The sequence below is a fragment of the Carcharhinus amblyrhynchos genome, unplaced genomic scaffold (genome assembly GCF_965287045.1).
Source record: "Carcharhinus amblyrhynchos unplaced genomic scaffold, sCarAmb.v2.hapA scaffold_43, whole genome shotgun sequence".
In the NCBI taxonomy this organism is placed as follows: Eukaryota; Metazoa; Chordata; class Chondrichthyes; order Carcharhiniformes; family Carcharhinidae; genus Carcharhinus; species Carcharhinus amblyrhynchos.
In genome coordinates, this window is record NW_027649784.1 from 292389 (window position 1) to 305152 (window position 12764).

Below are 12764 nucleotides of genomic sequence, written 5' to 3' on the forward strand. Positions count from 1 at the left end.
GGTACTTTGGAGATCCAGTCGCTTCCCATAATGGGAAAGCCCAGATTTGATTATCAGAACTCTAAGTGACTGCCCCTCCGATAATAGCTCTGACAAGTCAGACATAACATGGTTATCACATGTCCAGAGGAAATTTAAAAATAGGAACAAAAGGACCCATTGCTGGCACTATACAAGGCAGAATTCGGACAGCGTTGCTGGAATTACCAACACTAATTAGTCCCAAAGCCCAATGTGGAATTTAGTGACCAAAAGTTTGATTTTGCTACCGTCCATTATTCCTAAGAGATTCATCCCCAAACTGTGGCCTGGGCCTCAGCTCCTCCCTCTGCAATGGGCTCCCAGACTTCCTAACCACTGGCCGTAGCTTAGGGGTTAAACAAGAGACAGCAAGGACAAGTTGGGCTGAAGGGCCTGTTTCCGTGCTGTAAACCTCTGACTTGGAGACCACAATCAGTCAGGATCGGCAACACCACCACCGCCACGCTCACCCTCAACACCAGTGCCCCCCACAAGGCTGTGTTCTCAGCCCCCGTACTATACTCCTTATACACCTACAACCGTGCGGCCAAATTCCCCTCCAACTCCATTTGGAAGTTTGCTGATGACACCACCGTAGTGGGTTGGATCTCAAACAACAACGAGACAGAACAGGAATGAGAGAGAGAACCTGGTGCGGCAACAATAATCTCTCCCTCAACATTAACAAATCAAAGGAGATTGTTACCGACTTCAGCAAGTCGAAAGGAGAACATGTCCCTGTCTACATCAACGGGGACAAAAGGGTCGAGAGCTTCAGGTTTTTAGGTGTCCAGATCACCAATCTATCCTGGTTCCTCCCCCAGTGCCGATATACTTAAGAAAGCCCCACCAACACCTCTACTTTCTCAGAAGACGAAGGAAATTTGGCATGTCAGCTACGACTCTCACCAACTTTTACAGATGCCCCACAGAAAGCATTCTTTCTGGTTGGTCAGAGAATCTCAAAAGCCTTCCTCCGAAGAGGTGAGCACAGGGCCCAGGCCACCACTCCCAGTGTCGCACCGAGGGAGTGCTGCACTGTCAGACATGCTGGTACGTTAACTAGTCTTTACAACACCAGGTTAAGGTCTGACAAGTTTATTTGATAATGAACCCACAAGCTTTCAGAAACACTGCCCCTTTGTCAGGTGAGAGGAGAGTTGAGATCAGAGGATGGCACATAAAGACACACGATTTACAGAATACTGATTAGAATGTGAGTCTTGACAATTAATCTGCTATTCAAGTCTTAAAAGGTGCAGACAATGTGAGTGGAGATAGCATTAAGTATCGATTGAAGAGATGTATATTGTCTCCAGACAGGACAGTGAGATGTTGCAAGTTCAGGCAAGTCATGGGGATAGTGTGACATGAACCCAAGATTCCAGTTGAGGTCATCCTCATGTGCGCGGAACTTGGCTATCAGTCTCTGCCAGTACCCCAGAGGGCACTGCAGCCTAATGCAATAAGGGCCTTCTGCCCTACTCTGAACAGGGCCCACCCCATGCCCACATAGACCCTTCCTACAATATCCAAAGCACCACCCATTACTACATAGTCTGTTGGAGCTTGCTATGCAATCATTAGCAATCCTTGATTGCAGTCCTGGAACTGGAGCCAGACTGGTAATTCCTTTTCATAGGAACCCCACAGTGCAGGAGGCCATTCAGCCCATCGAGTCTGCATAGATGCAGAGAGCATCCCACCATGGACCTATTCCCATAACCCCACATACTGAGCTCACTAACCCCACAAGACCCATTTAACATGACCAATCCATCCAACCTGCACATTGTCGGGGCAATTCAGCTTGGCCAATCCATCACAGTAACTTCATTGCAGTGTTAATGCAAGCCTAGACGTGACACTAGAATCATAGGAACCCCCCTGATGAAGGACCAGCATTCCAAAAGCTTGTGCTACCAAATAAACCTGGCCTTGAGACAACTCACTGAGGAATTCCTACAGTGCAGAAGGAGGCCATTTGGCCCATCTCATCTACATCAACAACAATCCCTATCAGGCCCTATCCCTGTATCTACCCTTCCAATCCCCCCTGACATTAAAGGGCAATTCAGCATGGCCAATCCACCTAACCTACACATCTTTGGACACTAAGGGGCAATTTAGCACGGCCAACGCACCCTAACCAGCACGTCTTTTGCACTGTGGGGGGGAAACCAGAGCAAACCTACACAGACAGAGTCACCGAGGCTGGAATTGAACCCGAGTCCCTGGTGCTGAGAGGCAGCAGTGCTAACCCCTGTCTTCGGAGGCTCCCCACACAACTGAAGCTCTTAGTACCATCCTCGTGCTCTGCATTAAGAGAGCAACGGAGGGGAAAAAAAAAACCACACACAAGGAAGCCTTGTGCTGTGTGGCGAGCATTGCTACCACAACAAAAACTTCGTTTGTGCATTATTGCATCCAGAAACATTCCTGGCCGGCAGAGTTTGGGGATTGTGAAGGGAAAGGGAGAAAACTCGGTTGTGGATAGTGATATAGATTGTCAGGGGATGCAGATAGGCTGGAAAACTGGGCGGAGAAATGGCAGATGGAACTTAATCTGGACAAACGCGAGGCGATACATTTTGGTAGATTTAATTCAGATGGGAGCTATAAAATAAACGGCAGAACCATCAGGAGCCGAGACACACCTGGGAGTACAGACCCACAGATCCTTCAAACTGGCAGCATAGGTGGGCAAGGAAGCACGTGGCAAGGTTGCCTTCATTGGCTAGGGCACCAAGTTGGCAAACACATAAAACATTTGGTTCGGCCGCACAGCTTCTTCCCTGCTGCTGTCAGACTTTTGACTAAGAACATAAGAAATAGGAGCAGGAGTCGGCCATCCAGCCCTTCGAGCCTGCCCCGCCATTCAATAAGATCGTGGCTGATCTGAGAGTGGATCAGTTCCACTTTCCCACTTTCTCCCCTTAATTCCCCTGTCTGTCAGAAACCTATCTACCCGTGACTTAAATATATTTAGCGAGGCAGCCTCCACCACTTCAACAGGCAGAGAATTCTAGAGATTCACCACCCTTTGAGTGAAGAAGTTCCTCCTCAACTCCGTTCTAAACCGTCCCCCCCTTATCTTGAGGCTGTGCCCCCTAGTCCTGCTGTCCTTTCTGAGCGGGAAGAATCTCTCCACCTCTACCCTATCCATCCCCTTCATTAGGAGGTAGAATGGACCTACCTCGCATTAAGTTGATCTTTCTCTACACCCTGGCTATGACTGTAACACTACATTCTGCACTCTCTCCTTTCCTTCTCTATGAATGGTATGCTTTGTCTGTATAGCATGCAAGAAACAATACTTTTTACTGTACCCCAATCCATGTGACAATAAATCTAATCAAACCCGAACAGGCACCAGTGTGTGGCGACTGAGGGATTTTCACACTAACTTCATTGCAGTGTTAGTATGGGCCAACTTGTGACACTAAAATAAATTTTACTCCCTCCAGTCTTCAGGTCACTGGAGTGGGACTTGAACCCACTATCTCTGACTTACAAAGAGCACAAAAATCAAAAAGGAGTGGCCCAGTGGGTTAACACGTCTGCCTCAGGGACCCAGGTTCGATTCCCAGCTTGGGTCACTGTGTGTGGAGTCTGCATGTTCTCACCGTGTCTGCGTGGGTTTCCTCCCACAGTCAAAAAAAAACACGTGCTGGTTAAAGTTTATTGTTAGTGTCACAAGTCAGCTGACATTAACACCGCAATGAAGTTACTGTGAAAAATCGCCTAGTCACCACAATCCAGTGCCTGTTCGGGTAACAGGGAGAATTTAGCACGGCCAATGCACCCTAACCAGCACATCTTTCGGACTGTGGGAAGAAACCTGAGCACCCGGAGGAAACCCACGCAGACATGGGGAGAACGTGCAGACGCCACAATGACCCAAGCCAGAAATCTAAAGCCAGGTCCCTGGCTCTGAGAAGCAGCAGTGCTAACTCACTGCGACAGAAAGCAGATGAAAATTGTGGGTTCAAATCCCACTCCAGTGACCTGAGCGGGTCCCTGGCACTGAGAGGCAGCAATGCCACCATGCCATCCATTGGCTAAATTCTCCCTCAGCGTTACCCAAACAGGCGCTGGAGTGTGGCGACTAGGGGGGGAATTTTCACAGTAACTTCATTGCGGTGCTACTTGCAACATTAACAAATAAACTCAACGGTGTCATGGTGTTAAGTGTCACGTTCCAGAGAGAAGACGCCAAACAGCTGAAGGCTAACATTCTCAATCTTTATCTCAGCTCCAAAGCAACAACAATGATCAAACTGCCCACAGCCCTACCCACTGCCTTCCTGACAGGACAGGGGGTATACAAGTAACACAGACACAGCCATCAGGCAGACAGCGGCCTAGTCGTATTATCACTAGACTATTAATCCTCGGCTAACATTCTGGGAGACCCGGGTTCGAATCCCGCCACGACAGATGGTAGAATTTGAATTCAATATTTAAAAGAAAATGTGGGATTAAGAATCTACTGATGACCCATTATCAGAAAAACCCATCTCTGGCTTCCTTTATAAAGGAAGGAAATCTGCCGTCCTTACCCCAGTCTGGCCTACACGTGACTCCACAGCCCATCGCCGCACCTGCGCAAGGATATTTTGGCCTTGGAGGGAGTGCAGAGGAGGTTTACTAGGCTGATACCGGAGTTGAGGGGGTTGAGCTATGAGGAGAGGCTGAATAAACTAGGCTTGTACTCGTTAGAGTTTAGAAGAATGAGGGGAGATCTCATTGAGACGTATAAGATGATGAATGGGATGGATAGGATAGAGGTGGAAAGACTCTTCCCGCTCAAAAAAGGCAGTAGGACTAGGGGGCACAGCCTCAAGATAAAGGGGGGGCAGTTCAGAACGGAGTTGAGGAGGAACTTCTTCACTCAAAGGGTGGTGAATCTCTGGAATTCTCTGCCCGTTGAAGTGGTGGAGGCTGCCTCGCTAAATATTTTTAAGACGTGGGTTGATGGGTTTTTGATAAGAGAGGGGATTAAGGGTTATGGGGAGAGGGCGGGAAAGTGGAACTGAGCCACGACAGATCAGCCATGATCTTATTGAATGGCGGGGCAGGCTCGAAGGGCCAGATGGCCTACTCCTGCTCCTATTTCTTATGTTCTTATGTTCTTATGTGGTTGACTCTCAACTGCCCCTCCAAGGGCAATTAGGGATGGGCAATAAGTGCTGGAACCAGCCCAGCGACACTCACATCCCACAGGGAAAGGATAAGAGCAGGAAGAAATCACCTGAGTCAACATTATAGCTTCCGTTGCAAGTAAGCATCGGGTATCCAAAAAAAAAGGCAATGTTAAACTGCTGCATTTCAATGCAGTAATTTAATTGCCAGTATTTGAAAGGGAACCTCAGGTAAAAATAAGAAATGTAACCTTGCAATAAACAGCAAGGCAACGTCCTTGACTTGCTGCAGTGTCCCAGCGAAACACAACATTCAAACCAACTTTAGACAGTGACCCTTCCCCTCCATGCTAAACCCTTTTAAAAAAATCCCACACATTAATACAACGCCCACCCTCCAAACGTCTGCTGCCCATTAAGGGGTTGCTGTGACTGCTCACAGTTTAATATCCACATTTTCCCCACTCTCTCTCTCTAGTTCTGATAGAACTCAAACCTGAACGTGTGTTTCTCTCCCCCTACAGATGCTGACAGACCTGCTGAGATTCTTATTTCGGACTCAGACCCCAGTCTCTCTCACACACAAACACAGTATGGGGCAATTGTCAGGCAGTTATACCCCAGTCCCAAACACAGCTTGGGGCAAATATCAGACTAAGACCCCCATGTTTTCACACAACAGGGGGCAAATATCAGTCTGCAAGACCCCAGTCTCTCCCTCACACACTACATGGGACAAATCAGATAGAGACCCCAGTCACACATACACAACACACGGCAGATGTTAGACCCAGTCTCTCTGAGGGCAAATATCATCCCGAGACCCCAGTCTCTCATATACAGCATGGGGCAATTGCCAGACTGTGAGACCCGTGTCTCACACACCAGGAAAGCGTTAGACCCAGTCCGAGGGATAAATATCAGACTGGAATCTTCTCTCTCACAGCTTGGGGCAAATGTCACACACACACTGGAGCAAATTCAGGCTTATACCCCAGTCTCTCTCTCTGAGGGGCAAACATCAGAACCAGTCTCACACAGGGTAAAAATATTAGAACAAGACCCTCACACACAGCATAGGGCAAATGACACTGTTATACCCCAGTGTCTCACACACCACCCCCCCCCCACATGGGGCAAATGTCACTGTTATACCCCAGTGTCTCCAACACACACAGCATGGGGGCAAATGTCACTGTTATACCCCAGTGTCTCACACACACACACCCCACATGGGGCAAATGTCACTGTTGTACCCCAGTGTCTCCCACACACACAGCATGGGGGCAAACGTCACTGTTATACCCCAGTGTCTCCCACACACACAGCATGGGGGCAAACGTCACTGTTATACCCCAGTGTCTCCCACACACACACAGCATGGGGGCAAATGTCACTGTTATACCCCAGTGTCTCCCACACACACAGCATGGGGGCAAACGTCACTGTTGTACCCCAGTGTCTCCCACACACACAGCATGGGGGCAAATGTCACTGTTGTACCCCAGTGTCTCACACACACACAGCATGGGGGCAAATGTCACTGTTGTACCCCAGTGTCTCACACACACACAGCATGGGGGCAAATGTCACTGTTATACCCCAGTGTCTCACACACACACAGCATGGGGGCAAATGTCACTGTTATACCCCAGTGTCTCCCACACACACAGCATGGGGGCAAATGTCACTGTTATACCCCAGTGTCTCCCACACACACAGCATGGGGGCAAATGTCACTGTTATACCCCAGTGTCTCACACACACACAGCATGGGGGCAAATGTCACTGTTATACCCCAGTGTCTCACACACACATACACACCCCCCACATGGGGCAAATGTCACTGTTATACCCCAGTGTCTCACACACACACAGCATGGGGGCAAATGTCACTGTTGTACCCCAGTGTCTCCCACACACACAGCATGGGGGCAAATGTCACTGTTATACCCCAGTGTCTCCCACACACACAGCATGGGGGCAAATGTCACTGTTATACCCCAGTGTCTCCCACACACACAGCATGGGGGCAAATGTCACTGTTATACCCCAGTGTCTCACACACACACAGCATGGGGGCAAATGTCACTGTTATACCCCAGTGTCTCACACACACACAGCATGGGGGCAAATGTCACTGTTATACCCCAGTGTCTCACACACACACAGCATGGGGGCAAATGTCACTGTCATACCCCAGTATCTCCCACACACACAGCATGGGGGCAAATGACAGACCCAGTCTCTCTCTCAGGGGGTAAATACCAGAGACCCTCACACACAGAGCATGGGGTAAAATGTAAGACCCAGTCTCTCTCTCTCTCACACACACAGAGCAAAGAACAAGACTATCAGGGCAAACTTCAGACAGTTAACCCCTGCAGCGAAGTGAAACACATTTCCGACTGGCCAAAGAGGAGGGGTTAAGGATTAGAATAGAGTAAGATTAAATTTGCTGGCTGCTGTGTGGGGGTGTCGGGGGGGGGGGGGGGGTAGGGGGAAAAGAGGCGGGTATTAAAATACAAGAGAATGACCTGGCCACTTACCCACTCTCATGAAGATCACGATGCTGAACATGGAGAGCACGGTGGGGACCACCACCCCGAAGAAGGTGCAGAGCTTCCTGCTGTCGTCGGGCTGGGAGCCGGTGCTGGAGGCGGCCAGTAACTCCTCGTCCTGCGGGGCGGCGCAGGGCTCAGCAAAACCCCCGGCCACATTGTACAGGCGGTAATTGAGGAGGGGAGAGGTCTCACTGGACATGGTGGGGACAGAGAGAGGGGGAAACCCCTCTTCCCGAAAGGCCAGAGGCGAAGGGGATTCCCTGGTGGCTGAAACTGACACAGGAGCGTCACAGTGTGTCAATTTCACCGATACCAGCAGCTCAGGGGATACAATATTGCTACAGCTCCATCCACAGTGCAACCTTCCTCTCCCCGCAATCTAACATCATCAGATAATAAACCACCAACCCCTCAACCCCATGTGATTTTTCACTCGCTGTGGTTGGTCTACATCCCCCTCTCTAACCCCTCCCAGTCCCGGGAATCTTGTTACCGACTCCTGATCCGACCAGAAGGAAAAAAGGGGAGGGAAGGAGTGTTACCTTCATCCAAAACACCCCAAGGGATATTCTATCCTCAAGATCTCATCTGCAAAGCCTGCTGCCTTCATGCACAGACTCTCTCTCCCCTCTCCTGACAAAAGGCAGGACTGTCCTTCTCCACAGCTCTGCACAGGGCAATTTCACACAGCAGGAATAGGCCATTCAGCCCTGATATACTATTGTCACCTTTATACTGTATTATTATAGTACATATTATAGTATTATTATAGTATAATATATTATTGTCACCTTTACACTATAGTATTATAGTACATAATTATAATACATAATTATAGTACATAGTACAATATATTATTGTCACAGGATACAGTGAAAAGTATTGTTTCTTGCGCGCTATGCAGACAAAGCATACCGTTCATAGAGTACATAGGGGAGAAGGATTTGATTTATTATTGTCACATGTATTGGGATACAGTGAAAAGTATTGTTTCTTGCGCGCTATACAGACAAAGCATACCATTCATAGAGTACACAGGGGAGAAGGATTTGATTTATTATTGTCACATGTATTGGGATACAGTGAAAAGTATTGTTTCTTGCGCGCTATACAGACAAAGCATACCGTTCATAGAGTACATAGGGGAGAAGGATTTGATTTATTATTGTCACATGTATTGGGATACAGTGAAAAGTATTGTTTCTTGCGCGCTATACAGACAAAGCATACCGTTCATAGAGTACACAGGGGAGAAGGATTTGATTTATTATTGTCACATGTATCGGGATACAGTGAAAAGTATTGTTTCTTGCGCGCTATACAGACAAAGCATACCGTTCATAGAGTACATAAGGGAGAAGGATTTGATTTGATTCATTATTGTCACATGTACTGGGATACAGTGAAAAGTATTGTTTCTTGCACGCTATACAGACAAAGCATACCCTTCATAGAGAAGGAAAGGAGAGAGTGCAGAATGTAGTGTTACAGTCATAGCTAGGGGGTAGAGAAAGATCAACTTAATGCGAGGTAGGTCCATTCAAAAGTCTGACAGCAGCGGGGAAGAAGCTGTTCTTGAGTCGGTCGGTACGGGACCTCAGATGTTTGTATCTCCCCCTGATTCATTTTGTCAAAGAATCCCTGCAGAGCAGAAGGAGGCTATTCGGCCCATTGAGTCTGCACCCACCACAATCCCACCCAGGCCCTATACCCATAACCCCACAAATTTACCCTCCTAATCTCCCTGATACTGAGGGTTAATTTAGCATGGCGCCAATCCCTCCAACCCACACACCTTTGGACTGTGGGAGGAAACTGTAGCACTTGGAGGAAACCCACGCAGACATGGGGGGAACATGCAAACTCCACAAAGACAGTGACCCGAGCCGGGAATCGAACCCAGGTCTCTGGCGCTGTGAGACACAGTAAGAAGTCTCACAACACCAGGTGAAGGCCAACAGGCTTATTTGGTAGCACAAGCTACGAGCTTTCGGAGCGCTGCTCCTTCATCAGGTGAGTGGGAGTTCTATTCACAAACAGGGCACATAAAGACACAAACTCAATTTACAGAATAACGGTTGGAATGTGAGTCTTTACAGGTAATCAAGTCTTAAATGTTCAGACAATGTGAGTGGAGAGAGGGTTAAGCACGGTTTACAGAGATGCGTATTGTCTCCAGACAGGACAGTTAGTGAGATGTTGCAAGCCCAGGCAAGTCATGGGGGTTACAGATAGTGTGACTTGAACCCAAGATTGCAGTTGAGGCCGTCCTCGTGTGTGTGGAACTTGCCTATCAGTCTCTGCTCAGCGACTCTGCGTTGTGTAGGCTGCCTTGGAGAACGTTTATCTGAAGGTCAGAGGCTGAATGCCCGTGACCACTGAAGTGTTCGCCAACAGGAAGGGAACAGTCTTGCCTGGTGACTGTCGAGCGATGTTCATTCATCCGTTGTTGTAGCGTCTGCATGGTCTCCCCAATGTACCATGCTTCGGGACATCCTTTCCTGCAGCATATCAGGTAGACAACATTGGCCGAGTTGCAAGAGTATGTACCGTGTACCTGCTGGATGATGTTCACATGAGAGATGATGTTATCCGTGTCGATGATCCGGCATGTCTTGCAGAGGTTGCTGTGGCAGGGTTGTGGTCACCGTTCTCCTGAAGGCTGGGTAGTTTGCTGCGGACAATGGTCTGTTTGAGGTTGTGCAGTTGTTTGAAGGCAAGAAGTGGGGATGGCCTTGGTGAGATGTTCGTCTACATCAATGACATGTTGAAGACTCCGGAGAAGATGTCGTAGCTTCTCCGCTCCGGGGAAGTACTGGACGATGAAGGGTACTCTGTCCAGCGTGTCCCGTGCTGTGAGGCAGCAGTGCTAACACCCAGCCACTCCTGGCTGATCGTCAAGTTCAATATCCTGATCCCCCCTCCCCCCACCCTATAGAATCCCTTCGAGTCTGGTCCACCGTTCATTTTGATCATAGCTGACTATCGAATTCCATATCCTGATTTTCCCCCTCCACCCCCACATCGCTTGATCCCTTTAGCCCCAACAGCTTAAAGTTGATTTATCAGCATCACAAGTAAGGCTTACATTAACACTGCAATGAAGTTACTATGAGAATCCCCCAGTTGTCACACTCTGGCGCCTGTTTGGGTAACACTGAGGGAGAATTTAGCACGGCCCAGTGCACCCTAACCAGCACGTCTTTCGGACTGTGGGAGGAAACCGGAGCACCCGGAGGGAAACCCACGCAGACACGGGGAGAATGTGCAGAGTCCGCACAGACAGTGACCCAAGCCGGGAATCGAACTTGGGGCCCTGGCACTCGGGGAGGCAGCAGTGCGAACCACCATGCCACCTCTTTTACCCCAAGAGCGATATCTAATTTCTTCTTGAAATCGTACAATGTTTTGGCCTCAACTACTTTCTGTGGTTGGAACGGTGGCAAGTGACAGGAACCCGGGTTCGATTCCCGGCTCGGGTCACTGTTTGTCTGGAGTCTGCATGTTCTCCCCATGTCTGCATGGGCTTCCTCCGGGTGCTCCGGTTTCCTCCCACAGTCCGAAAGACGTGCTGGTGAGGGCGCATTGGCTAAATTCTCCCTCAGCCGAACAGGTGCCGGGGTGTGGGCGACTCGGGGATTTTCACAGTAGCTTCATTGCAGTGTTAATGTAAGCCTGCTTGTGACACTAATAAATAAAATTTAAGGTACGTGTGACTCCAGAGCAACGAGGGATGGGAAATAAATGCTGGCCCGCCAGCGACACCCATCTCCCACAAATGAATAAAGAAAAGATTTGCTAATTTTTAAACAACCCTGCGTAATGTCATAAAACTGTAAATACTTAGCCCCGGGGTCACTCAGAGTTTAATTGCTGTATGTTGAGGGCGATTTGCAAAGCAGCATGGGAGAACTTTGATACGTTAAAAGTGTACATCCGGTACCTGTGTACACGTTTCCAAAGGTTTGGTTGAACCAACTGACTGCCTTTAACTGTCTTGACGTTCTGTGGTGTTGTTCGGGGACTCACTCAATCAGCACTGTGTAAAAAATGGATTTGAACTCAAACACCTCGGCCCTTATCAAACAAAAGGACTATGCGCACAAACCAATAGTGAATAGCCAGGAGGCAACTTTATTCCAAACAGTAAAAGACTTGAGTTTTACAGCTTTAACTGTTCTCTCTCTCTCTTGCTTTCTCTCTCTATCTTGTTCTCTCCTACTGCTAATTAGTCGTTCATAAACTACCCCCAATCCCCATGATCCCATCTGTACGTTGCACCCATAAGTCCGTCTCTCTCGCTCTGTCTCTCGTCTGGAGGCAAGCTGCTCTTGTCGCTGGCGTGTCCTGATGCGCTTCTAGGGGAACTGGAGAGGTGGTTTCCTCTTGAACGCTGAGGTTTCTTATACCTGTCTGTCTACCTTCCAGAATTCTCTGAGGATCTGGCCCCTCAGTGCTTGGGTCTGATCAGTCTCACATCATTGCTGAAGGGTTTTGATTGGTGTGAATGAGTTTCGATGGTGGACCCATTGCATTTGTGGTGCTAGATGTCTAGTTTCCGTGTCTTATGTGCACGGAATCTTCTGTTTCACTGTGACTGTGCCGTGTATATGGTGGTCATCTGTTCCTCAGGAAATGTAGAACTGTCCTTTTACACATGCTCACATGTCCTGGGGCATCTTTGTGTTTCAATTGTTTAAGGTCAAATCTTACAATCATAGAGGTTTCCAACATGGAAACAGGCCCCTTGGCCCAACTTATCCATGCTGCCATTTATTTTAAACCCCTAAGCTAATCCCAATTGCCCGTGTTTCGCCCCTATCCCTCTATACCCATCTTACCCATGTAACTGTCTAAATGCTTTTTAAAAGACAAAATTGTACCCGCCTCTACTACTGCCTCTGGCAGCTCGTTCCAGACACTCACCACCCTCTGTGTGTGAAAAAATTGCCCCTCTGGACACTTTTGTATCTCCCCCCCTCTCCCCTTAAACCTATGCCCTCTAGTTTTAGGCTCCCCTACCTTTGGGAAAAGA

At 48.6% G+C, this 12764-nt stretch overlaps 1 protein-coding gene across 1 annotated transcript in view; it reads right to left on the reverse strand.

The window, feature by feature from the left end:
- Positions 1 to 7934, reverse strand: part of LOC145337072 (solute carrier family 12 member 9-like) — a 36321-nt gene extending 28387 nt beyond the window's left edge. Inside the window, exon 1 of the mRNA XM_080181819.1 lies at positions 7715 to 7934. Within this exon, the coding sequence (XP_080037945.1) occupies positions 7715 to 7928 (214 nt within the window). The 5' untranslated portion in view covers positions 7929 to 7934. The remainder of the gene's footprint in view (positions 1 to 7714) is intronic.
- Positions 7935 to 12764: the final 4830 nt, after the last annotated feature.